General features: G+C 33.1%; 3 protein-coding genes across 5 annotated transcripts; all 3 read left to right on the forward strand.

Annotated features, from left to right (window-relative positions):
* Positions 1-2,876: 2,876 nt before the first annotated feature.
* LOC140891742 (uncharacterized) lies at positions 2,877-10,831 on the forward strand. The gene is made up of 10 exons (XM_073300366.1): positions 2,877-3,120; positions 3,248-3,315; positions 3,654-3,715; positions 3,804-3,953; positions 5,618-5,794; positions 6,030-6,242; positions 6,692-8,322; positions 9,044-9,109; positions 9,192-9,261; positions 9,532-10,831. The coding sequence occupies exons 1-10, from the start codon at positions 2,924-2,926 to the stop codon at positions 10,204-10,206; spliced, it is 3,309 nt and encodes a 1,102-aa protein (XP_073156467.1). The 5' UTR covers positions 2,877-2,923; the 3' UTR covers positions 10,207-10,831.
* Positions 10,832-11,388: 557 nt separating this feature from the next.
* Positions 11,389-13,130, forward strand: LOC140886196 (putative cytochrome c oxidase subunit 6b-like). Its single transcript, XM_073292696.1, has 4 exons — positions 11,389-11,544; positions 11,678-11,775; positions 12,793-12,871; positions 13,005-13,130. The coding sequence occupies exons 1-4, from the start codon at positions 11,398-11,400 to the stop codon at positions 13,032-13,034; spliced, it is 354 nt and encodes a 117-aa protein (XP_073148797.1). The 5' UTR covers positions 11,389-11,397; the 3' UTR covers positions 13,035-13,130.
* A 3,777-nt stretch (positions 13,131-16,907) lies between these two features.
* On the forward strand, positions 16,908-22,220 carry LOC140887110 (uncharacterized protein At2g24330). 3 transcript variants are annotated; one of them, XM_073294160.1, is made up of 6 exons: positions 16,908-17,084; positions 18,133-18,390; positions 19,144-19,288; positions 20,826-20,935; positions 21,169-21,595; positions 21,682-22,220. In XM_073294160.1, the coding sequence occupies exons 2-6, from the start codon at positions 18,136-18,138 to the stop codon at positions 21,942-21,944; spliced, it is 1,200 nt and encodes a 399-aa protein (XP_073150261.1). In that variant the 5' UTR covers positions 16,908-17,084; positions 18,133-18,135; the 3' UTR covers positions 21,945-22,220. The 3 variants fall into 3 exon arrangements, with proteins under 3 accessions (XP_073150261.1, XP_073150260.1, XP_073150259.1); XM_073294159.1 differs by having other exon boundaries at positions 16,918-17,092; positions 18,130-18,390; XM_073294158.1 differs by having other exon boundaries at positions 16,921-17,092.
* The last annotated feature ends 3,024 nt before the right edge of the window (positions 22,221-25,244 follow it).

A 25,244-nucleotide genomic window follows, 5' to 3' on the forward strand; every position in this document is an offset into this window, starting at 1 on the left:
CAATTGAGATTGATATTTTCTGCTCATCCTACACCATATATAATTTGATGTCCGTCATGATATGTCGATATCCGCTCTTTTAATAACTCGATTGATATATTTTTTTCTTCATTTCATGAGTTGCTAACTAGAAAATTCCAATAATCACAAAAAATTACAAGAAACAGTCATTTTTTCAAATAATTATTCAATTTTTGGTTATTCTAATTAGAAAATCGTAATACAAGCCCAATAATAATTGTAACCAATAATTCTCAAATATTTCAATGTATTTACGAAAATGTCATTTTTGTTCAAAACATATGACAATAAGCCATCCAAAAGATGTAATGTGTTCCCCTAAAAAAAATGTAATGTGTTATATTTTTAATCTATTGCATGGGGCTGATTTATTTATTTTTTAAAAATTAAAACTAATACTTTTTTTTTATTTTTTATTTTAAAATTAAAACTAATACTTTTTTTTTCTTTAAAAATGGGTGAGACTGAAGCTCATCCTAACCCATGGGTAGCTCTGTCCCTATATATGCGGGTTGTACGAGACATCCTCTCAACTTACACACAAATATATGATAAGTATGATATGAATGATTTTTTTTTTTACAATTATATCATTTGAAAATTATGATATATATATATTGTAAGGATGTTTAAGATATTTTAAATAATAAACATAATAATTATAAAATTTGAAAACATACCAAACAATATATTATTAATTTTATATGGTACTTATCCTACTTTATTTCTACTTTATCACACTTATTACTCACATCACCCATGACACCAAACATAATATAAGAGTTTTTTTTTGTTTTGTTTTTTATATTAACCGAATCTAAGAGTTAATTGAATTATTGATCAAAGTTTGGTTAAATCCTACCTATTTTATGCGGGATTTAAGTTGCCAAACGTGATATTATATATATATATATATATATATATATATATATATATATATATGATCAGAGTTTGGTTAAATCCTAACTATTTTATGCGGGATTTAGGTAGTGTTTGGGAGATCTTCTAGGAAGCAATTATCAGTTTTTGCTTAACAAAATTTCACAAAATTTTAAAATTTTGTTAACAAAAAGTTGAGAAGTACTTTCTAAAAGCTCTCTCAAACACTACCTTAAGTTGCCAAACGTGATATTATATATATACCTATTTATTAAGCAAAAGGACCTTAGAGAAACTACATGGTCTTTTGATATGGCAACACCAAATTAACAATAATTTCTATTTATTTATCTATTTTAAAATTCCAAATTATTTGAAAAAAAATGAAGTGGGAAATAACTAATATAAATCATTGATGCTTTAACAACGGTTTCTTATGGTTACCATTCTTATTTCTTAGCCCAAAAACTTTTATTTTTTCTACCATAAACTTATTATATTTTTTTCATTGAAATTGTGTTTAATAAAAAAATCAATTTTCCGTCACACACATCGTGTGTGTGAAAATATGATAGTATATATATACTAGGAAAGCGTACGTGCATTGCACGCGAAAAATTATAATTAGATATATGTTTATTAATATCTAACATATAATAAAAAAAATAGACATTTGATTGACAATATTGACTAACACATAATGTAATTAGTTAATGATGATATAATAAATAAAAATTAAAAAGTACATATTAAAATTTACAATTCATAGTGATATATTTATACGTAACAAAAAAATGATAGATATTTCGGCTTACTAGTTTAGGCTATGTATTTGGGCCGGTTCTCCAAATCAGGATCGGCTGATCCCAAAATAAAGTTCTGGGCTGGAATGTCATGGTAGATTGGATAGGCCCAATTAGTCATGGGTCAACCGTTTACCAAGCTGACCCAACCCAGTACACCTATAGGTCACAAATAGACATTCAAATTTATTGGGAGATTGCATAAACGGGAACGATCAAATTTTCTATAAATTGGTTAATTTTGAATTTTGGCCTTCGAGTTATCAGAATTTAATTTTAAAATAGTAATTTATTTTTTGATTTTAATCTTATTTCACCATACTATTGTATAGTACCGAGCACGAAAGCAATATCCAATTAATATCAAATTCGTGTCAGTACAATCCACCATGTTAACACTCCCGTAAAATAAGTTAAAAGTTTAAAAAAAAGAACAAGATTATTAGTTTTTAAAATAAAACCAAATTTCGAGTCCACGAAATCGAAAATAGGTCAATTAACCCGACGAATTTGGCTATTTATAAAATTACTCATAAATAAAAAGAATAATAATAATAAAAAACTGATATTTACGCATAATTTTCTATTATCTATACTTCAATTCATTTGTAAAACGAAATGCAAATTTATTGTGCAATAAACAAAACAAAAACAAATGGAGTTTAAATATAACTTCATGATAAAAATTTAAATTTTTTACTATATTATTAAGTCGAAGCACCCTATACAAACGGTTTGGTGTCATGGTGAATTTTCACCTATTTATTTTTTTTATACTTCTGCATACATTATCTCTCTCCAAACTTACGTCCCCACTTATTATGCCTTCCTACAACCTCCATCTCTTTCCAAACTTTCTCGTCACTACTTAGGCCCTGCAACACTCCATATATATTTTTACAATATATTTTTCTGAATTTATTTTTATTTCTGTTTTATGTAGTTATAAGTTTCAACCTCTTGATACATTCATGTTTTTAAATAGCAACACATCTCTTATTCATCTAATTATATTTTATCACATATATACATAATTATAAACATAAATATTTTTAAATGTTTAATTTTCATTATTTTCATGTTTTACATATGCAAGTATAAAAAATTTAAATAATAATAATCGTCCAATGAAACCATGCGGCAATTTTTTTGGCGCCAATTGAGACACTTTCTCCGCAGAAAAAGGGGTTTCCTTTCATCAGGAAAAAAAAGCCCTAGCAATGGCGGATTTCAGTGAGCAGATGGAAGAAATTTTGGCTCTTCTATCTTCAGGAGACAAAGATTTAGCGTACCCTAAATTATTGCACTTGCAAGAAATCTCGACTTTTGATTCTTCTTCCATTCAGAAACTTGCCGATTCATCTCGGGCTACACTGTCCTCACTCCTTCCAGATATCTTTAACAACGATGAAGAAATGTACGCCTCTCCCACTGTTTTTGTTTTTTTGATCTCAATTTTTTCCCCTCTGAAATGGGATTAAGTCTGTTTTGATTGTTGGGTAAAGTTTGGATTATGTTGCTGATCACTGGTTTGCGGTTTATAGTGCTGCGCAGGCTTTAAAGTGCTTGGGATTTATGATTTACAACCCTACTATTTTGGCTGCGATTGGAGGTAGATTTATTACATTTTTGTCTATTCTTCTTCCCCATTGCCAAACTGTTGAATTTATATTAAGTTGAATGAGGTTGTCCATGTATAGGCTGAGGAATGGTCTGAAATTTTACTAAGAATCCAATTCTTATGCTTGATTGAATTTATTAATGTGTTGGCGTCTTTTTAATAGTTGCTTGTGTGCGTGCATAACCTCCAAGTGACTGTGCTATCATGCATGTGATGTAATAACAATGGATACCTTTATTGTAAGAATGATAAACCATGTGCTTAACAATATAAATTAAGTATTTTGGAGAAGTTTGTGTGATTGACGTTTCCATTTATATCCTATATAGGTGATGATGCTAATGTGATAATTGGATCACTGGTAGAAGTCATTGTTACCACTAAAATCAAGGTTAGTTGATATTGGTTTCAACAGTGTATTAGGCTCATAATACTCCTCTTAGACATGATCAATAACCGTTTGATTTTGTTGGCTGCAGTCTGTTTGTAATTTAGGGGTATGGTGCATATCAATGCAACAATTCAGTTCATCTGTTTTGGATCAGCACCTTCACTCTTTGCTAAGGGCAGTCGTCCATGCCATCGACAACCCATTTGGTTCGCTTTCAACGACATTTGAAGCAATGCAGGTGTTTGCTCATGTTCGCTTCATAATATTTGGTTTGCGGGCTAATAGCATACATTACCCTATTAAATCACGAGACTGCTGAAAACCCCCTGTAACTGTTAAATCCCCGTGTTTTCAAATTTTGAGCACAAACACTTGAAAATAAGTACGGACAAGGGGGTGAATGCTCAAAATTTGAAAACATAGGGACGCATGTGCTCAAAATTTGAAAACTCATGGAGTTAATAGATAATTCTTTTTTCATAGGGGTTTTTTAGCAATTTCGGTATTTCACAAGGGTGGTTTATGCAATTAACCCTTTGGTTTACCTCTAATCGCAGCACAATTCATAAAATTGTTGTCTGCAAGACTGCAATGTTTAGAAAAAAAAGGTTTCTGAAACCAGCTGAGACACATAAAATCCCATTTGATTGCTTAGAGGAATATCTATTAAACTGCACCACCTAATGAAAAAGAAGAGTTACCTATTGAGATTATGCACTTTTTTGTGGTTGATAACTGAGTTCAAGGTCAAATGATTTGCTTAATTGTGTGCCAAAAATGCTTTCTGTCCATGTAACAAATCATCATTAAAATAATTTTTTATTTGGAGAAATTTTAATGTCAAATACTTGCATATAATGTCAAATACTTGCATACCAATCATCAATGATGAAAAAAAGCTTGTAATTTTTGTTTATATGCTTTCTCATGCATATTCTCAATCTACGGATTAAAGTTCTAAAATATCAATATAGTCACTTTCTGCTTAGAAACAGAGTAGATAATAATGTTATTTATTATTTTGTATAAATTATTTAAACAAAAAATCGAATGGTAAAGATCATACGAATACAAGATTATTCATCGTTTATATGCTTACTCACTCCATACCTTTGTATTTTGGTTCACATCATAGTTATTGGAGGTTTAAGGCATACTAACATTCATGGATGCTGTATAGCTTACGCAGAAGGTTCGCTAAAGCATGATATTGTAGAATCTAAATATGCAAACAAAATTTTATTACATATTGTCAAATATGTAAATTGCAAATTATTGAATAATAATAAAGCAAATAGTCAACACAGTTAGCAAAAAATTAACGATTATAAAACTTATTGGACTTCGAGTTCGCGATTCTCACTTGAAAGTCGAAACCATGCTTAATGGGTGTCTTGAGCCTTTAGGCCACATTGTGCCCTTTGTCACGACACGTGTTGTTGGCTTTTGCTACTTTCAACAATGTATAATTTTATCGCGTCACATTTCTATGGATGGTCACTGCTTGTTTGTAACTTGTGCCATCTATGCAAGTTATACCGGGCTGAGTCTCATATATAATGGCAGATTGACATGATCCTCAATATCTCTTCCCATTCGTAGTTGGATAGGTTTCTCTTACACGAGCCTGCCAAACTTCTTCCAATTTCTGGTTGTTTGTTGGATAAAAATTTAACTGTGCATCTTACTTGTATCAAACCCACCCTTCTTTAAAATTTCAAACATGATAATACTCCTTAAATTACAGACATATGCTTTTACCCAGGTATAGTTCTGTTTGCAATGAATAGGTGCATAATTGGCGAACAATGCTTATCCGATACGTTTGGGTTTATGAAGGTATTCCATGTTCTTTCATGGCCATGTTTTCCTTACCAATGCTCATTGATTCTGCTATGACAGGCTGTGGTGAAGTTGACTAGTTCATTAAATAAAGAGATGAGAAGTATATCTAGTGTGTGGATGCCTCCCATTTACAGAAGACTTGTTAGTGTCGACAAAAGAGACAGAGATATGTCAGAAAGATGTTTGCTAAAGATTAAACCAATAATATGCCCTCCACCAGTTACTCTCTCCAAGGTACTGTTATTGAATCCCTTCCTATGTAGTGCCGCAATGTGTTCCATCAGCAGTCAGCACGAATCTTGACTTTTCTACTTCCTGAATACAATTATGTTCGATATTTTCATTTCTGTTTTACGTTTTATTTTCTGTGTTTTGTAACATTTGATATTGCATGGATCTAAAAATTACTCTGTAGTTGCACTGACTTTTCTCGCACTAACACGTACAATACTTGATGCAATTTAAGCAGGCACTTGTATTAGACTTGAAGAAAAAATTACTCTTGGCTATGAAGGAGCTAGTAGACCAAGGGATGAAGATTCAGAGTCTTCAAGCATGGGGGTGGTTTATTCGTCTACTTGGACCATATGCAATGAAAAGCAAGCATCTGGTTAATGAGATGCTGAAAATTCTCGAGCGGACGGTCTCAGATTTTGACTCACAAGTTCAGATTGCTTCACTGGTATCCGTTCAGTCATAAAGAATTGAAAAATGTTTATGTTAAGATTACATTTAATATGATATTGGTACTTAAACCTGATGTGACAATATGCAGCATCCTTTTAAATCATGTCGCTTTTCATTCTATATCGATCTGAATGGACACTGAGAGTTTTCATTAACATGATTTTTATTGAAATTGGTGTAGCTTTTGTTCACTTTTCTAGTGTTATTTCTTGTTTTTCTATAAATTTATTCTTTTTCAGATTTATATATTAAACAGCAGGAGCAGTATCATAGGTACCTTGGTGGTTAACAGATTAATATTGTTCCTAAGCTCCTCATTTTATGTAATATCATCATTGCCAGATATATCAAAATGAAGAATGTAGGATTAGATGCCATTTATGGAGTTGAACCAAGTTTCATCAAATGATTAAAACAAATTATTGCTCTTCCTATTCTTTGCAGGTTGCATGGGAAGGTCTCATTGACGCTTTGATAGAGCCTCCAGTTAATAGCCCAACTAGTTTTGCTTCTGGACATGGTGTAGTATTGAGTACATCTGAAGGTAACGGTGATTGGACCGAATCCGACAAAAATTTGAAAAGAATAAAGCTTATTATGAGACCCCTAATAGGAATTATGTCAAGTAAATGTGATGTATCAGTCCATGCATCTTGCTTGAGCACATGGTCTTATCTTCTACATAAACTCGAAGGTTCTGTTAGCTGTCAGTCAGTGATAAAAAATGTTTGGGAGCCCATCATTGAATTGGTCTTTCGAGCTGGCGCAGACAGCAAGAACATCTTTTCGTTACAATACTGTTTGGATCTCCTTCATGCTCTGATAATCGGGAAAAATCAGCAAAATTTTGCTGAACCGTATAACAAGGAAACCCATACATTGTACCTTAAAAATACCACATTCAGTAATCTTTCGTCTGGTAAGTACCCTTTGAGACCTTATCCAGTGAATTGTTCTCCTTTGAACCTCTGCCAGTTGGACATGTTCTTGAAAATGATATCTATTCTTCTAAATCAAGAGTCAAATGCCACCGGGAATCCTGAATGTCTAAGACGGGCAAATGAAGCTGCCTTAAGATTATTTGAATCTCTTATTGAAGCAGTTCAAAGAGCTATATCAGTTGCCTCCATCAATTATGATGACATAATGCAGTGTTTGAATACAATTTTCAGATTCCTGGCAAAACTATGTGAAAATGTGAATTCAGTAGATTATTGCAGCTACAATTATTCTTGCATATGCCTTAAATATTTAGAGGCGGTCACCGAGAGATTGGAATCCTCCATTCTGTTATCTCCTCTCTACAAACTGGGATTTGAATTTACATGCATTAAAATACCGGAGTCTGTTTCTGAGATTAATTATGCAACAGTACCAAGTATGTGCTCTCTGAACTTTGAGGAGAAGGTTATACCAGCAGTGTACCTAAGTATTCTCTATTTCTCTTTTACTGTAAATTCATCTTCCAAGGAATTTGAGCATGAATCCCTATTACAGAAGATGCAGGACTATGTGAAGTTTCTATCATCTTCATACCATTCTCAGGAAGTTATTCATGCATTTGTATGTTCATTGTATAGAGTTGCCATGGTTGACGGACTACAGATCTGGGTGGTTCTAGCGAATTGTCTCAAAGACTTTATTGACTGTGAAAATGGCCAATCAATTCTGAATACGGAGGCAAACAATATTGGGTATTCTCTTGTACTGCTTCTCCTTGCATATCCCTTTTCCTCGTGTTCTTCTTCTCATATCAATCTCAAGCTTCAGATTGTTATCGAACCATGGAAGTTGCTTTATGTATCTGTTGAACGGGCTTGTCTCTTGGTTCATTTCCCCGTCACGAATTTCTTAGAGGATCTTTGTGCAATATTGAATGGATTCATCGAACAAACTACAGTTGGCAGCGGAACTGATCTCCATCAGGAAAACATGGATGAGTTTGTTCTACTGTGCGGAAGCATTATTATATTAATTTTGAAGCAATGGACATTGAGCATAAGCTCCAAACAAAATAAAAGCACAGGTTATGATAGCAGAAAATACTTCAGAAAAAATGGCATGTTAGCAGCTCGGTAAGCATGTTAGACTTTTTGTATGAACTGCACAAATCTATAAATATCTCTGATTTCCAAAGAGGGAAAAATTGAACTGGATTTTAGCTATATTGAATTATTGATGCATGTGTACAAAGATGCTACTGTAAACATATGATTTTACTTCCCAGTGAGAAACTACGATCTTATGTCACTTTCAACAAGACCATATCAAAATTTTCAGAACAGGCCGCACTTTTTACTTGGAAAGATGGACATCTTAACCTTTATTTTCATTTGGATCTTGCTAATGGACATAATGGTACGTACTGCTAGTTATACACTGAGAAACTATGGACTTGTGTATTTTGCAAATTACATTTTGATCCTAAATGGGAACGCACAATATCTAATACTTGAATATTGGCAGCCTACCCTTTTTTAAAATTCATTTGCTTGTGTTATTAGTGAAATATCTGCACATTGTTCAATATTTTGCTGGTTTTTCCTGTAGTTGCTATCTGCGCGTTTTTGTATGAGCAAGTAATTTCTTAATTCTATCAATTGTGTTTGTTTACGATGAAATACATTTGTACTTCTGTATTCTGGAATCCCATATGCATGTTTTATCTTTTCTCTTTGCGGCCTGAAATTTTGTAGTTTGATATTAAATAAACTTTTCCATTAGATACCTAATATTAGCCTTAGTAAAAAAACTTGACAGATTTTCATATTGTGTCCGTGGTTTAATCTCTTGCAGGTGTATGAAGCTGTTCCACACAAATAAACTAAGAACTGAACCATTCGATTTCTCTTTGGAATCACGGTATCCTCCAGTGCTTCTGTATTATAACATCCTTTTGAGTAATGTAGTACCACTTATTGCTTTCATAATTTTTGAATCTCAGCTTCTTGACTGAGTTGGTCGATTTGGTCAGATGCCTCCAGCGGAAGGAAGATATTGTTATGTTAATTGAGGTATGCTTAGACAAATAAAGACACTCATATACTTGCTATTTGCCACCACATTGTTGGCCTTGAAGATTGAAGAATGAGAAACAATGTTATGTTTGCACTAGAGTTTGCTTAACTGTTGGTTGGCTGAGCGTTTTAATTTCATATCCCTCTGTCACGTCTCTGTGGGTCTTTTTACAGTTAATATTGCAATTTTAGTTGCCACTGATGCTTCGTTGCTTCTTAAAATATTAAAATGTTTGCTGCTTTGCCTTTTCTTTTCTTTCTCATCAGGATACATCAACTCCGTTGCTTGAGTGGCTATCGGATATGCATCTACTTGACAAGAACACAAACGATCAACTCCAAATGTTGTGGAGTGAAATTCTTCAACGTTTGCTGCAATGTCAGTCATCTTTGAAGTTCGATGCTTCAATGCTCAAGCTCCAACAGCCCCTCCTAGAAAGAACTCTCGATCACCCAAATCCAACCATCTCCGAGCCAACCATTAGTTTCTGGAATTCAACTTATGGAGAACAGATCAAGTTGGATTTTCCACAAAATCTACTTCCTATGTTAGACAAGCTATACAGAAGTGGAAAAATAAAACTATGCAATAGAACCTGTCATATGGAAGATAACATCAATAGGCTGCCGAGAAGTAAGGTGTTAGCTACACTAAACAAATGTTCGAAAAGAGTTGAAAACATTGGAAACCCTACACATGGATCACAACGGGACTTTGATAAACTCAAATTTAGCACGAAAAGAAAACAATCTGAGCTGACAGAACACCAGAGAGAAGTCAAGCGAGCACAGCAAGGGCGAGCAAGGGATTGCAATGGTCATGGCCCTGGTATCCGGACTTACACTGCTGTTGATTTCTCTCAAGGAAATGAAGAATCACAAGATAGCGAGGACATCAGGGATTCCGAATCCATCTTAGAGATGTTGAAGAAAGTTTGTTGAGTCTTATTTCCGGGGTCCAGTTTACGTGATTCCGTCCATCACATCACTAGGAGTAACTTTCATCTTGCCGATTTCAAGTCACACCAATAACTACAAAATCAAAGACTTGAGACCAACAGGAAAGCCGAACTCAAAAACTAGTGCACTTTTATTGAAGCTAAAGTACTGTATATGAAATTAATTAGTACAAGGACTCTTGTCAGTTGAACTGGTTCCTACCACCACATATTTAAGTTGCCAAACTTTTATTGGTAAATTATATGGGCAAAGAAGTGATGCATTCGATCTACAGTGGCAGATGTTTCACCATGGAGAAGTTAGGGGGCTGATCACCTTCATTCATTTAATTATGTAAGCAATGAGTCATATGAACTATTTCTTTTTTCGATTGCAGTCGATATCAAAGTTCCACATGACGTCCGATCTCCTGATACTGGAAGCCATATTGGCACAAGACCAAGGCGGGCCAAGCTCACTCTTTAGTTCATGCTTTCGTTTACTTAGAACACCTGTTATCTTTTGCAGATCGTTATAAAAGCACCGATTGTATATATAGTAGGGAAACTCGACCAGGTTCTAGGACTTCATATCAAAACTATATAGAACTGGCTGAGCTAGATTGTAAAACATGTTGGCTTCTGCTTAGTGCATTAAGCTAGCGTAGAGTATTTCTGGCAATTTAGGAGCTGGGAAAGTGCTCTCTAAATCTTGATAATATAGTTCATTCGGTATATAAAATAAGGGAAGGATAAGAACTCATATCGTCAAACAAATAAAAGGAACCGAACCTTCCACGTGGCACGGTTTTATGGCACACGTGTATAGGAACAAGTTAATTGAAAAAAACCAAGGATGATGAATCACGAGTCACAACGTTAAAAAATTAATGGAGGAAAGACAAGTGCGTGTCCCCAAACTCCCCATGCAGTGAAATAATCCTTATTCTTTTGACACGTACATACATGCCTTACTAGTAAGATTATTATAATATATATATTCGATCCCCAATAAAACTTTTTTTTTTTTTTTTTTTTTTTTGCTGAATTTATCTATATCTTCTGATGTTCTAAATGTACAAGGACTTCACAAATTTCCAGAATCACCCCAAATTGCAGCAATAGCAGGAAGAACTGGGTATATATTTGATCAAAAAAAGCAAGAAACGGGAACATTAATATATAGTTGGTAAAGATGTCAACTGGATCAGTGATGGAGCCTCATGACAGTATGAGGTCCCGAGATGTGAACAAGGTGGCCAGAGGCGAGCAGGCTCCCCGCCCGCCGCAGCAATCTCCGCCGGTGTCCCGCGCTCCGCCGCCGTCCTCCACGAACCCAAAGGTGTTTCACCATTTATTTCATTTCTTGGAACAAATTAACAAACTTCTGTTACAACTTACATGCAATTTTTCATCATTTAATAGTTCCATTTTCGTGACATAAATATATATATGTAATGAATGGGATATTGCAGGTACAGGACAAGAGCGAGGCTTCGGAGGCCCTATCCAAGGTAGAAACGGCATCCTCTCAAATGCGCCGCTGCTACAACAGCTACCACGGCTACCACAGGTACTACGCCTGTTTTTAACATCAAACATATAATAGTACTGTCCATAAAAAATTTGCCAATTTGTCATTTCAGTTTAAGCAAACATATGTTTTTATAAAAAAAAAAAAAATTTAATTTTTTTTATAAATAAGTTACTTTTTGAATTAATGAGTATTTGAACAATTATTTTATTAAAAAAATTTTAAGTAAAAAATAATATGTTTTGATTTTGTCGTGTATTTCATTCTAAATATATATAATTTTAAAAAATCTTTAAATTTGTACTTGGAGAACCGTCTTTTTTTATATATTTTTCATAAAAATTTTGTCCAAGCTTTATATTTTAGTTTTGTTTTTACGTATAAAATATTGTAAAGTACTTGCCTGTTATGACTGTTTTGAGCTTTACGTTTTAATTCTCTTTGTTTGCTAATAAGGTAGTGTTTTGGAGCGTTTTTAGAAGTGTCAAAATGGGTCAGCGGGCGGGTCAGCTCATCTTTTTATGCGGGTTGAGAAAACACAAACCAACAAGGGCGGAGCCACACTTGTGGCCACCCAGTGTAGTCCGGGTAGCTCAATTGAAAATATTAAAGGATTTGAGGGCTTAAAGTTTTAGTCCGGGCAGACCAGAAATCTTGGCTCCGTCACTGCAAACCAACCAATCTATTTTAGGTAGCGGGACAGGCCAACCCAGCGGACCTACGTGTAATTTGACGAGTTTTGACGGACCAATCCCTAACCCACCATTAGGCGGGCCGGCCCACCTTTAGTTGGGTTGAGAAATTGCCAACTGAACCCATTTATATTGTATGGCAAAGTGGATCAATCCGACGGGCCTACTCATTTTGACAACTCTAGCTTATGAGAAGCATTTCTAAGCTTTTTTTGTTAAGGAAAAGTTAGAAGTGTTTATTCGAAGTTTTTACAAACAATATAAGTATAAATTGGATTTTTTTATTTATTTCCCTGGAACTTTTAAGTCCGTTATCTTGAATAAAGACCTTGGCCGTAATATTGGTTCAATTTTATTTGATTAGATGCGTCCAAGAAAAAGGATCAGAAGCAGAAGAATGCAAGAAGGTTGCCGACTACTACAAGACAATGTGCCCCGAATGGGTAAATTAATCATAATATTAGTCGCGGCTAATTATTTTCATATATTATTTTTAATTAAGAAAGCTGAATTAGTGTATGTGATGTAAAATGTAAAATGTATATCTAATTCAATTATAAATTGCTGATTTTGCAGGTTGACCAGTGGAGCATCAAAGAGAACTAAAATCTCGTGGCATGGTTGCTAGCTACATCAAAATATGGTTTTTTTTATTTTAAAAAAAATTTGTTGGCTATTAATGACATTGTGGGTTTTTTTAATATGTTGTAGCTACCTTTTTTCACTGGTTTATTTATGTATTATATTTTATTACTATTACTTTTTAATAAAACAAGACTCGTTCGAGTCGTTTATTTTCTCTTTTATCACATACACAGATGCATACACGTATATACATACACTATCAAAGTTAAACGGCCCCATATATTTTAGTGTGATGAAACTTATTTCCATTATCCATGATTTTCTCTCTTCAACTTTTATCTTCTACCGGCTAATTGCATGTAGATTGCTAAAAAATTCATATGAAAAAAGAATGATACGTTAGTTTTTTGTATTTTTTAATTTTGAGCACGTAATTTCTCATGTTTTCAATTTCGAAAACACAATCTTTTGTCCTTACGTGTTTTAAGGGTACTTGTGCATAAAATTTGAAAATACAAAGAGTTTATAGTCATAGGGGTTTTTAGCAATATCATAATTTTACAAGGATGATATATGCAATTTTTTTTAATCAATCGAATAATAAAATTGTTAATGCTTAACATAGTTATATATGTTATATATATATATATATAATGTATTTATATTTATTTATTTTTTCATCCCAGTTAATATGTATTTATATTTATTTATTTATTTTCATTCAAGTTAAATTAAGATTAATGATATATGGTTAAAATGCAATAATAAAAAAATATACGTGCTCACAATGATGCACAACAAAAGCATATTCAACTGCAAGTCCATAACAATCAATGGCATTGTAAAACCAGATGATTAGAGCGATGGCGGAAACAAACCATATCGCATCAGCTCATATATGTCAAATGAAATCTTTGAGGTTAATTCCTTGGCAAATATTAAGCTTTTCTCGGGGAAAATTTTTTATTTATAAAGTTAGTCTTATGCGAGATATAATATTTTTATATTTGTGAAATTGGTTTATTTGATCCATACTTTCAGTGAAAAATAATATTTTTTTATGGATTGAGTTGAGTAAGATGATTGTCTCATATAATTGCCTCGGAAGAGGTTTCGTAAGAAGTTTTTGTCCATTTTAAATGTAAAAAATATTATTTTCATGGAAGATATGCATCAATATTGATATTTTTAATGAATTTAGATCCGTAAGTTTTTTTTAAGATCCGCGAGACTATTTTTAAAGAGAAAAATTTATTTATTTTGATTTTCTATTTTACTTGCACGGGTCGATTGACTGTAATTAAGGTTTACTTTTCCTGGCAATTATTATTATTATTATTATTATTATTATTATTATTATTATTATTATTATTATTATTATATTTTGAGTAAATTTCCTCATAATTATTGAGTGCAAGTTGATGCATCTTTCCTATTATATAAAGCAAGATGACTTCTTATTAACTTATTCGATCCAACTTAATTATACTAATGTAATTTTACGTAAATCTCACGTAGAACGTAGAGATCCACATATTTTATGGGTAAAATTAATATCATAAAATATTATTCACTTTCTTCCTCTCTCACTCCCAAACACCATAATGAGATTCACATATTTTTTCTCCTCAACAAAAATCTCATCTTTTAATTTCCACGCTTTGTTTATCATTTTTTTTACTCTGCGCACAAAGATACAGTTGCACATCTCATGATTTTCTCAATATTACTATATATGTGCAAATATTTTATTTTCTTCGGATTGCTTGTATCACGATAACTAATATTTATTACGCATCAAACGTTGAATAATTTATTTATGGTAAAAAAAAATAAAAATCGGAGGAAAATGATCCGACGAAGAAAAGAATTGGTATCATTTCAAAGATCTTGCCTTATACAAGAGAATTGCTTTTTCAATTGATTCCTGCGGATTGGATCGAAACCGATTTGCTGATAATGTTTAATTTTTAGAAACTAAAATATTGATTTTAATTTATAATTCAGGATAAAAATAGTTCAATTAATTGGATAACTAAATAATTAACTTACATATTTATAAAATATATATAATTATTAATAGTCTTAAAAATCTTATCTAACTATAGAGTATTAATGATCGTGTATGTCGATTAGTAGTTTAGACTTTAGACGAGTCTTCACGTTCCTCAACTGTAATTCAATTCAATATATATTATGTATCATATAATCAAGAAATGTAAACCAATTACCAACCATTCTTAATAGTGTTCAATTCAATATATATTATGTATCATATAATCAAGAAATGTAAACCAATTACCAACCATCTTAATAGTGTGGCCGTACACCATATCGATCTACATCTAGAAATTTAAGAACTTGCTATAATTAATAAAACACCATAAACTCTAAAATATAAATATTTATTTAATTAACAATTGGATTATTATTTTTTATAAAATCATTTTTATCGTGTAGAACTGAAGCGATTGACTCTTTATCGAAACTTATCATTTTTTTTTGGTGACGTGGAACCTGCATTGAAACTTATCATTCCTTTTTTTTGGTGACGTGGAACCCGCAGTCGCAACTTTTCAATAGCAAGCAAACTAGGTTAGTCAAGTAAACCACACTGGGCAAATCCTGTGTGACAGGCTAGTCCAAGAAAATGTTGGCAGGGAAATCGAACTCCTGATCTCTGAGCCTCAGGCCAAGAATTCACCCACTCCACCAACTTGGACACCAATTGGGGGCCTTGCCATTCCTTTTTTATTTTACTTTGATGTGGTAGCTAGCCAACTTGCCCCCTCATTTCTTTTTTATTTTTTTCATTTACAAACTTAAATGTATAAAATAAAATAACGTTGTTTTTATTTTTCCCAAATCTCATTATTAACCATCTAACCCAATAACATTTTTTTTTATTTTTAGTTCTCAAATATATAAATTGCTATCACTATTTTGTATACTACTAGTAATAATTTTATCTTTGAAAATTTTATGTTACTATTGTTTCTCATTAGTCATTTTCATCTCATTTGTTTGTACAAATTTCGCAACAATCAAATATTATTTTGATTTTTTTTAAATATAAATTTGTATAATTTTACGTATGTTACAAATTATAATTTAGTAAATATTTTACAATTTGAAAGTGCATAATTTTGTTCGATTATTCGAATATCGTAGTTTCATTTGACTTTTTTTGTTCTTTATTTCGAGAAATGCTATTGGAAGATATTGTTATTCATTGGAACTATAGCAAAGTACTAAAATTTATAATATCTAGTTTAAGTAATTTTTTGAACCAATTATTATTTATATTTCTTAGCTTTTCACAACACCAAAGCAAGACTGAATTTTTTAAAAATAATTTTCTTAAAATATATATATATATATATATATATATATATATCAATACGATAAATTTTACATTCCTATTTACTATGAGTCGACGTAAAAAAAGAAAAAAATTATTGTTTATTTTTAAAAAATATTCGATGATAAATTCTAGAAAAAAAGAAATTCGCCCCCTTTATACGAATGTCTAGCTCTGTTTCTAGGCAATTTAATCGAACTTATAACTTTTATTCTAATGTCAATAATATGATCGAATTTTTGTCGTCGTTAAAAAAAAATCGTAATTGTGTTATTCTAATATTTTAAAACCATATATCTTTCCAAACATCACATTGCGACAGCTCTCGTACTTATTACGCCCAAAACTTATAGTTTAAAATTTTGACATAATTTCAAAACTTTAATTATAAATTAATTTACGCTAATAATAATTTATTTGATTTGTGTATTATTATTATTTTAAATAAAATAAATTAACTTCAAAAAATAAAATAAATTTGCCGATCAAAAAAATAATAATAAATTCAAAAAGATACGCGTGGGTTTTCCTGAGGAAATGGTGAAGTTTCCTTGTTTTCATTTCCCCAACCACAACACATTCGAAAAGGTTCCAGAGTTCCACACTCTTTGAATCTGTGCGTGCATCGGTCGATCGTGTGTCATAGGATTTTCTCTCGTTTTTCGTTCCCAATTCAGCGACTCAGTTGCTTCGGCGGCGTTAAATCATCGGTTAGAAGGTGAATATTTTGTATCATTTCGGCATTTTTAAGATTTACCATGATTCGTGTATCGATGGCCAATCTAAGCTTTTCACCGAAGTATTGTGTACTCTGATCGTATTTGTACTGTTTGAAATTTTGAATCTGCTGATTTTTACCTTGCTGATTTGTGTTCGTGGATTTAGACTTTTTTTTTTGTGGTTCCAAGCTTATCTTATCTCTGTTTTTCCCCGTGTTATGTGGAGCTATTAGGCGTTTGGATTGTTTTCAGAAGGGAGTGCTCTTTTGGAAATTGATCGTCTGATGGATGTTTTGCATTTGTTTGGTGTTTAGTGTTTGATTCATGATTCGTTTGCTATTCGTGATGTAACCTAGATTTTTTCGTGTTTGGTTTACTTCTCCGTCTTCAGTTTGCTACCTTCTGTGGGTCTATAGAGCTGCCTTTCATCTTTCATGATCTTGTAGTAACTAGGCGATTTCCTTCAAGTAAAGGAAACCAACTTTAATATAATTTGTCATGTGAAATGAATATTTGATTTAATCTTGTCTTGTTTTGCTCCTCTAACTCTTCCTTGTGGAGCATTCTCAAGCTTGATACATGAAATGTATTGTGGCTGTTCTTAGGATCATATCAGTTGGTGTCTGTTTTTGGAAACCTCAATGAATGCCAAACCCAGATTCATTTTCTCATTCATTCAATAAGATATATTGAAAGGGTTGAAATAAAAAGTGGTAAAAACAATGTTAGTAAAGCAACCATAATCATCTTAAGCCAGTTGTTAACAACCAAATCGACATTCTATCGCAACGTTTCCACAATGGTTTTCCTTATATTTTACATTCTATCGCAACATTTCCACAATTTCTTTCCTTATAATCGATGCCACTTGATGACAATTGGTCCCATCATCACAATTTTTACCAAATGGTGAAGAACAACATACAGTTGAAATTTCAGGTAATTTGGAGGAATATGCTAATCTGGCATGAAAAGTGAATAAAATGATTTGAGTTGGCCTGTATCATGTCGGATATGTTCTAACTTCAACTATTAGCAGGAAATGGCTGGAGAATCTAAGAATGAGGTTGGGGAGGCCGTCACATCGAAAGACAATGAGAGTAAACCAAAAAAAGAGAAGAAAGGAGTGCTGTCAAGATTGTGGGGTGCACTTTTTAGAGCACATGGAGATGATTTTGAAAAGAGATTGCAACATATATCAAAGGAAGAGGCTGCTGTGCTTGGCAGGATTACAAGACGTTCTCAAAGTTGGCGAAGAGTAGCTAGGCAATTGATTGCCTTTTCTGTACTATTTGAGGTAAAGTGCCTTCATTATACTGCTTTAACTGATGAGTTAGGGGATTCAGATGCTTTAATATTAATGACAGATCAATGTTTATTTGGTGAACTATTTTTGATTAGTTACATTCCCTATACAACCATGCCTATTCCAAAAAACCTACAGTTGACTGAATTGGTTTTGATTGTTGTGCTTTTTTTCTGAATTCGTAGAATTTTAGCTAGTTATATTCCCTGTTTCTCCTTCTTTTCTTAAGTTCGAGAGTTGTGATAAATTCTTTTTGGGTGAACTACAATGCACCCTGTCATATTTTAGCGAGTCCTTGGAACAATTGTAATTTTCAAAATACTTCATTTATCATATTATATCAACATATTTATTTTTCTAATTTTGTACATTTTGAAATACGTAGAACTTTGACGCCAATATCACACGCACACGCACACGTCATTCGAAAGTATATAAACTATGATATCTAATTTCAAAGTAAGATTTGTTTTCATGTATTTTTTTTTAGAAACTTGTACATTTTCCTTCGTCTGTCACCCATGGGCGTTGTCCCTTTGTTTGAACCTTGTCGTGGGACGATAGATTGGAGAATTCTCAATATTGAGAATATCCTTTCTTGTTGAATCTCTCTCCTCTCCTTACGATTTATTTTTCTATTACTTGAGGCTCATTAGGGAGAAGATCGATTAATTCTTTGCTCTCTTGGCTTTGTTTTGGTGTTTTCTAATTTATGGCTTAGAGAGAAGGTTTTCATAATTTCAGGTTGTTGCAGTGGTTTATGCTATCATGACCACAAGATCGTTACACATGAACTGGAAAATGAGGGCATTGAGAGTCTTACCCATGTTTCTGCTTCCAGCTTTATCCTCCCTTACTTATTCAGCACTCGGAACCTTCACCAGGATGCGTAAGCATTTCAATTGCACTTTATAATTTATTCTATATTTTGTTGTGAAAAATTGCTTCTGATTATCTTTATCCAATGCCTGGAAGCTGCACAAGGATGTGTAAGCTTTTTAATGCACTTTGTACTGAATTTTGGTATGTGTTTTTGCTTTGTGGTTCCAGCCTTAACAAGGATCTGATTCATCATCCTTGACTTGATCGAGATTTTAGAGTTCATTGAGCCGTTATCTGATTTTAGACCTCTATATCTTCTCGTATCCTATAGTCCTATTGCTGCATTGCTTTGGTCTTAACCACTGTCACGTGTCATCTTTATCAATTTTTATTTCTTTCTTTTGGAGTTGGGTTTAACTGGACCTTGAAAGCTTTGTAGGTAAACATGGTTTCGTGACCCACACAAGCAGTTGATTTTTTTTTTCGAAAATTCATTTTCAAATGAGATGAGTTCAACCATATAGAATTATGCATCTTTTTAGCTAGATATAATGTTAAGGATACTTTTTGACAGGATCTGCAAGGCCAAAAGATTCTTTTACTATCAAATCTGAATTTAAAAGCATTTGTCTTCTTGGTTGTGAATTCAAAACTGGAATAGGCATTTTTATATTTTTGTTCTTTTAACTGAAATGCTGATTATGAAAATGGAATATGCAAGCAAACCCCAAATGGGGTTAAGGAAGAATCATTTATGGATCTGTATGTTACTGCTATCATGTTGAGGAAACACATGCTGTCACTGACTGGTCTGATACTTTTTATATCATGCAAGGAAATCTAGATTTCAGGACTCTTGTACATGCTTTAACAGAAGATGGCATTTGAGATTGATCTAAGATCAAAGATTCCAGGATATGCCACTGCGGAAGTTACCACTCTTGAGTTAATTGACAAGTAAAATTCATGTAATTTGAACAAGTGCGTTTGAGTTCAATTACAGAGTGAAACGACAGTTTTGTAAAACTTCAATTGGGTGTGCGGTTTTCTCTGTGAATTGATCGCACCGCAAATTGGCACGGCTGGGTGCTGTCTGATTTTATTCAATTTTCTAACTTGCCATCGAGTTGAGTAGATTTGTTGCAATCATCTTATAACTCGCAATTTGTTAATTTCTGATAAGAATATCATTATGATATACAGACACCAAGGTTGTTATATTATTACTATGTAATGTAGGGGAGCAAATACAACGATAGCTTTCGAAATGGGCGAGGGATGAACTAAGAATCAGTTTCAGACCATTTTCTTTTTCATTTCTTTTCTCCTACTGGACAGTGCCTGATTCTGTTCAGTGTAGGTATATGTAATGGGCTGCATGATTATTTCATAGACCGCATTTTTATAGTTTCTACGAGGGAATGAAGGTATAATACTCTGAAGAATTCTCATGTTTTACCCACCCATTACTGGCTTCTGTTCCTGTATGATTCATGTAATCAATCCGCATGTATGTGGGAAACATTTCGATGCTATCTGGAAGGAAGATGCCTCTCTTGATTGCTCTAGTCTTGAAACTGATTTTTTTTAAAAATCATTTACAGGTGATCGAAAGGACAAAATGACTTTGGAAAAGCTTCGTGCTGAAAGGCAAGCGAAAATAGACGAACTTAAAGAGAAGACAAATTACTACATTACGCAACAACTAATACAGGTAGAGCGGAAAAAACTATCTTCAACTTTATGTTAATATATTTTTGCCTTGTTGAGTAGTCGCCACTACATCGTGCATCTTCCCGTCTCTATTTTTCTGTCTCTTGAACTAGCTAGACATGATAGCTAGATGACATTGATGGGCTAGAAAGAGTTGTCTGATGAAACTTTTCTTCTGTGTTCCGGCTATTATAATTGCATCCATTAGATTCTTATGTGGAATCTTCAGTGCAGAGGTATGACCCTGATCCAGCGGCTAAGGCAGCTGCGGCCACCGTACTGGCATCTAAATTGGGTTTGGATTCTGGTCTGAAAGTACATTTGGAAGACGAGGCTAAGCACAATGCTGTTTCTACTGGAAAAAGCAATGATGTGGAAGTTGCAAGGACTACTGGACTGCGAAATAGGAAGGCATCCCACTCGAAAACCAGTAGTATGGGAAGCGCATCCTCCCTCCATCCTGAAGAGCAAATGACCACGATTGCAGAAATTGAGGGTGCCAACATTTCTGAGCAACACCAGTTGGTTGTGGAGCATTATCCTCAAACAGGTTCGAACACAAATGATGGAGGCTGGATTGCTCGATTAGCTGCATTGCTTGTGGGGGAGGATCCAACACAATCTTACGCACTAATTTGTGGAAACTGTCGTATGCACAATGGTAAGGAGATTTCTCCAGATCAAACATCGGTTAAATAATGCTCATGTGGTTGCGAGGATTCATATTATTTTTATCAACATTTGCAGGGCTTGCAAGGAAGGAAGATTTTCCATACATAACTTACTACTGCCCTCATTGCCATGCTTTAAATGGGCCGAAACAACCTTCTGAACGAACATCGCGTTCGAGTTCCCCTACTATCACAGCCTTGGCTCCTGTCAATGATGCAGAAGTCATTCGAGCTGTAGATGACTTGAGTCCTGATACAATTTCATCGCCCACGAGTGATGTGGCTGCTTCTACTGTTGTTACCGCTTCAGTTGATACAGCTGAGATCCCCGAAAGTTGAAATTCCTGTTCTTTCGAGACCGAGCATATCGTGTGGTTGTGTATTGCAAAATCAGGTGTGATTTACTACACAAACGTTGACCTTTTCTTTTCTGTGACATTATTACGAACGTTTTGATATGAGATCGAGAACATGAAATTTTTGTTGTAAAAATTTGTCATATGATTGAGAGCATGTTGTTTGGCTGTTTCTTAACATCTTCAAGAAAATACTCGAGCGAAGTTATCATACGTGAATTGGCAGTTTCACCAATTTTATGATTATTATTTTTTAAAATTTTTGTTTTGATGTGGCAGAAGTAGACAAAGATTTTTTCACCAATTTTGATGCTACAAAATTTGAAACTTTACTTGAAAATAAAATGGCCGCAGAATCCAGAGAACAGGCTTATCAGTTATCATCAAGTCTTGCAGGAACCACATATCTAATCGGGGAAAGACAAATGACATTCATTTACATAACATGCAACTGACCCCATAAAATAGAATCTAGCGATGCACTCTTAAAATTTATTTATTCATTATAAAAGATTTATGTATTCAAAGGTAAAGAGTAGACACAGACCATGTGTAAATTCTGGAGTTAAATATACCCGGTGTACCCAAAATTTTCGATCAGAAGGAACGAATCCAATAGATTTAAGAAATTAATATAACACAAAATGTACCACAAATGTCATATATTAAATTTAAATATTTTTATAATACCACTCTCTGAAATTTCATGCTTTGAAAATATTGAATAATATATTCATTATCAACTGGTGAATCACATCTTACTCAATACACGGTACCAAACAATTATTTTAAATAAAATCTCCCAACCGAGTACGAAATAATGTTTTGAAGATTTTTATTACTAAAAAAAAACTCTCTACAGTTAAAATAGACAATAACAATACTAATTTAAAAAATAAGTGTATCTAATGAAATAATTGATGTTTCTTCGATTGAATGATCATTTAAAAATCTCGCCAATTTCTGCATTCATAAAGAATTGATTGCTACTTAACATGTCAAAAGTAAAGTTATGAAATTGGTGTGCGCTCAAAATGCATGAACTTTATTAAAAAAAAATCAGATGATAAAACTGAGCAATTTGAAGTATTTTTCTTATCATAAGCAAAAAAATGAATTAGATGGATCAAAATATGTATACATAACAACAAATTTGTGTTCACCTCGTTAAATCGATTGTTTAACTCTTGAAGTTGCATATTTATCACTTCATAAAACCTTTCAACGCGATAATAGTGAAGATTTTTCCTTATTTCAGTACTTCGTCGTGATCTCCAAATCTGTCTTTCTTGTTATTTATTCAAAGTTGATCATGTATGGTAGTTAAAATAGAAGTGAATATTTTGTTATTGAGGGGGAGGTTGCACAATTAACTCGTAGTTATACATGGTGTATATATACTTTATAACTCGTAGTTTGCCGGATTTAATATGCCAAAAAAAGGTTGAATTATAAAATTAATAAGCGATTGCATTTAGTGAAGTACTCATTTGGAAGTAAGAGAATGATTTGATAGATAAATTTTTATTAAGTCCATTATATAGATTTTATTGTCGCTTTGTCAAAATTTAGAGTTAAGTGATTGATGTAACTTAAATCTTTTTAATCATGTAACGATTCAAGTTACCTCTCGGTCACTTTATTATATGATATTATATTAATTAATAAACAAATTAAATTTCTTTCCAACACATTATATGACATTAGGCTCTTACATATATCCTAATCTTACTTAGCCAGTGGAGACATTGATTTAGAAACGAGATTTCACTGTTCTAATTATATCAAGAAAAATGGAACTCAAGTAACAAAAAAAAAAATCATAAAAACCTATTTTAGTAAATATGTACTCATCTTATAAAACTATCACGTCCTAATAAATTATATTTTTTCTTCATCTATATTTTTGAATTACAAAATAATCATATCTCCATAAAATAAAAAAAATTGTTATTATAAATTTTTTTTACAGTTTTTAATTTTAATATAAACATGGAAAGAGTTATGTAGACGTAAATATGATGTTTCTTTGGGGGATCTGCCGTTTAATGCTGGGTGGGCATGTTTTCATCTTAGGGAATTCATCCATGCAAATGATTCTTTGATGTCCTCGGAGCCTAAGTTGAATTCTCAGACTCAGTTAAGGTGGGTAAAGCTTAGATTCGGACATTGTTGATTGGGTGTCGATGCGGGGTTTAATTATATATAGATTGGGAAGTTACTCGGTCGGAGCTATCATTCGTGATCACTTGGGGAATATTATCGTTGCTTTGGCTGCTAGAATTCGATATCCTGGTTCAGTTTTTGGGGGTGAGCTTGTGGCGATTCTCAAAGGGTTTTGGTTGTGTTAGCAAAGGTTGATTAATCAGGTTTGTGTGTTTTCAGACTCATTGGTTGCGGTCCAAGCAGTGACTGGACTAACGGAGTGCATCGAATCTGAAAGTGCTTTAGGTAGTGTTTGCAACCTCTAAAAATAAGTGATTATGTAGATTTTCTTAACAAATTTGTGAAAAAAATCTTCATAATCACTTATTTTTAGAGGTTGCAAACACTACCTTAATCTTCTAAATCAGAAATCTATTGCTGGAAGATGCTTTTGATGGAATTTGGCATGTAAGGAGGCAATCTATTTCTATAGCTCATAAGCTAGCTTTGTTCGGTTTTTCTGTTTCTCATGATGTAACATCATGAGATGTTGTATTTGGTTTCCCTTCTTGGTTACAAGAAGGAGTTCGTTTAGACTTAATGGATTGAAGGTTTTTTCTCTCAATTTTTTTATAAATATAATCAATAAATTTTTATAAAAAAATTATTTAAAATAAAATATAATATAGTGCGATGCCCATGCGTAGAGACAGGCACTAGTTGGTATAGTAACTCCCTTAGGTAGACAAAGCGGCCGATAAAAATGGCCGGTTGATGGATCCTCAGGCGGAACGTGACATGTGAAATCGAGTAAATGGAACAAAAATATAGGACAAATTGCAATTATCACCGTTATCACCTCTGAAAATATTCATTTTAAAAAAAACATAAAAGCTCTCTGATGGTTTATAACCCAATATAAGTAAATCAACCCATTACCATAGCCCACCAAGATTAATAGTCAAGTCCATGTAAGACCTAAGCCCAAACAAAAGGGCTAATTGATTTCAAGCTCATCAAGAAGTCTATAAATAGTATTCCTCATTTTCACTAGCTTTGTTCTATGTGGTTTTGGGTTGACCTGTCTTAAGCGACCTGCACTCTCCGGCGCCTTTGACACTCGATTCGTGATGCAGGT

Source organism: Henckelia pumila, chromosome 3 (genome assembly GCF_033568475.1).
Source record: "Henckelia pumila isolate YLH828 chromosome 3, ASM3356847v2, whole genome shotgun sequence".
NCBI classification, from domain to species: domain Eukaryota; kingdom Viridiplantae; phylum Streptophyta; class Magnoliopsida; order Lamiales; family Gesneriaceae; genus Henckelia; species Henckelia pumila.

Excerpts from the sequence above, each read along its gene's own strand:
- LOC140891742 (XM_073300366.1), top strand. The coding sequence starts at position 2,924 with ATGGCGGATTTCAGTGAGCAGATGGAAGAAATTTTGGCTCTTCTATCT. Across the intron at positions 3,316-3,653 it reads TATTTTGGCTGCGATTGGAG|GTGATGATGCTAATGTGATA; the intron begins GTAGATTTATTA and ends TATCCTATATAG. Across the intron at positions 5,795-6,029 it reads CACCAGTTACTCTCTCCAAG|GCACTTGTATTAGACTTGAA; the intron begins GTACTGTTATTG and ends CAATTTAAGCAG.
- LOC140887110 (XM_073294160.1), top strand. The coding sequence starts at position 18,136 with ATGGCTGGAGAATCTAAGAATGAGGTTGGGGAGGCCGTCACATCGAAA. Across the intron at positions 19,289-20,825 it reads CGGAACCTTCACCAGGATGC|GTGATCGAAAGGACAAAATG; the intron begins GTAAGCATTTCA and ends AATCATTTACAG. Across the intron at positions 20,936-21,168 it reads TTACGCAACAACTAATACAG|AGGTATGACCCTGATCCAGC; the intron begins GTAGAGCGGAAA and ends TCTTCAGTGCAG.
- LOC140886196 (XM_073292696.1), top strand. The coding sequence starts at position 11,398 with ATGTCAACTGGATCAGTGATGGAGCCTCATGACAGTATGAGGTCCCGA. Across the intron at positions 11,545-11,677 it reads CGTCCTCCACGAACCCAAAG|GTACAGGACAAGAGCGAGGC; the intron begins GTGTTTCACCAT and ends GGGATATTGCAG. Across the intron at positions 12,872-13,004 it reads AGACAATGTGCCCCGAATGG|GTTGACCAGTGGAGCATCAA; the intron begins GTAAATTAATCA and ends CTGATTTTGCAG.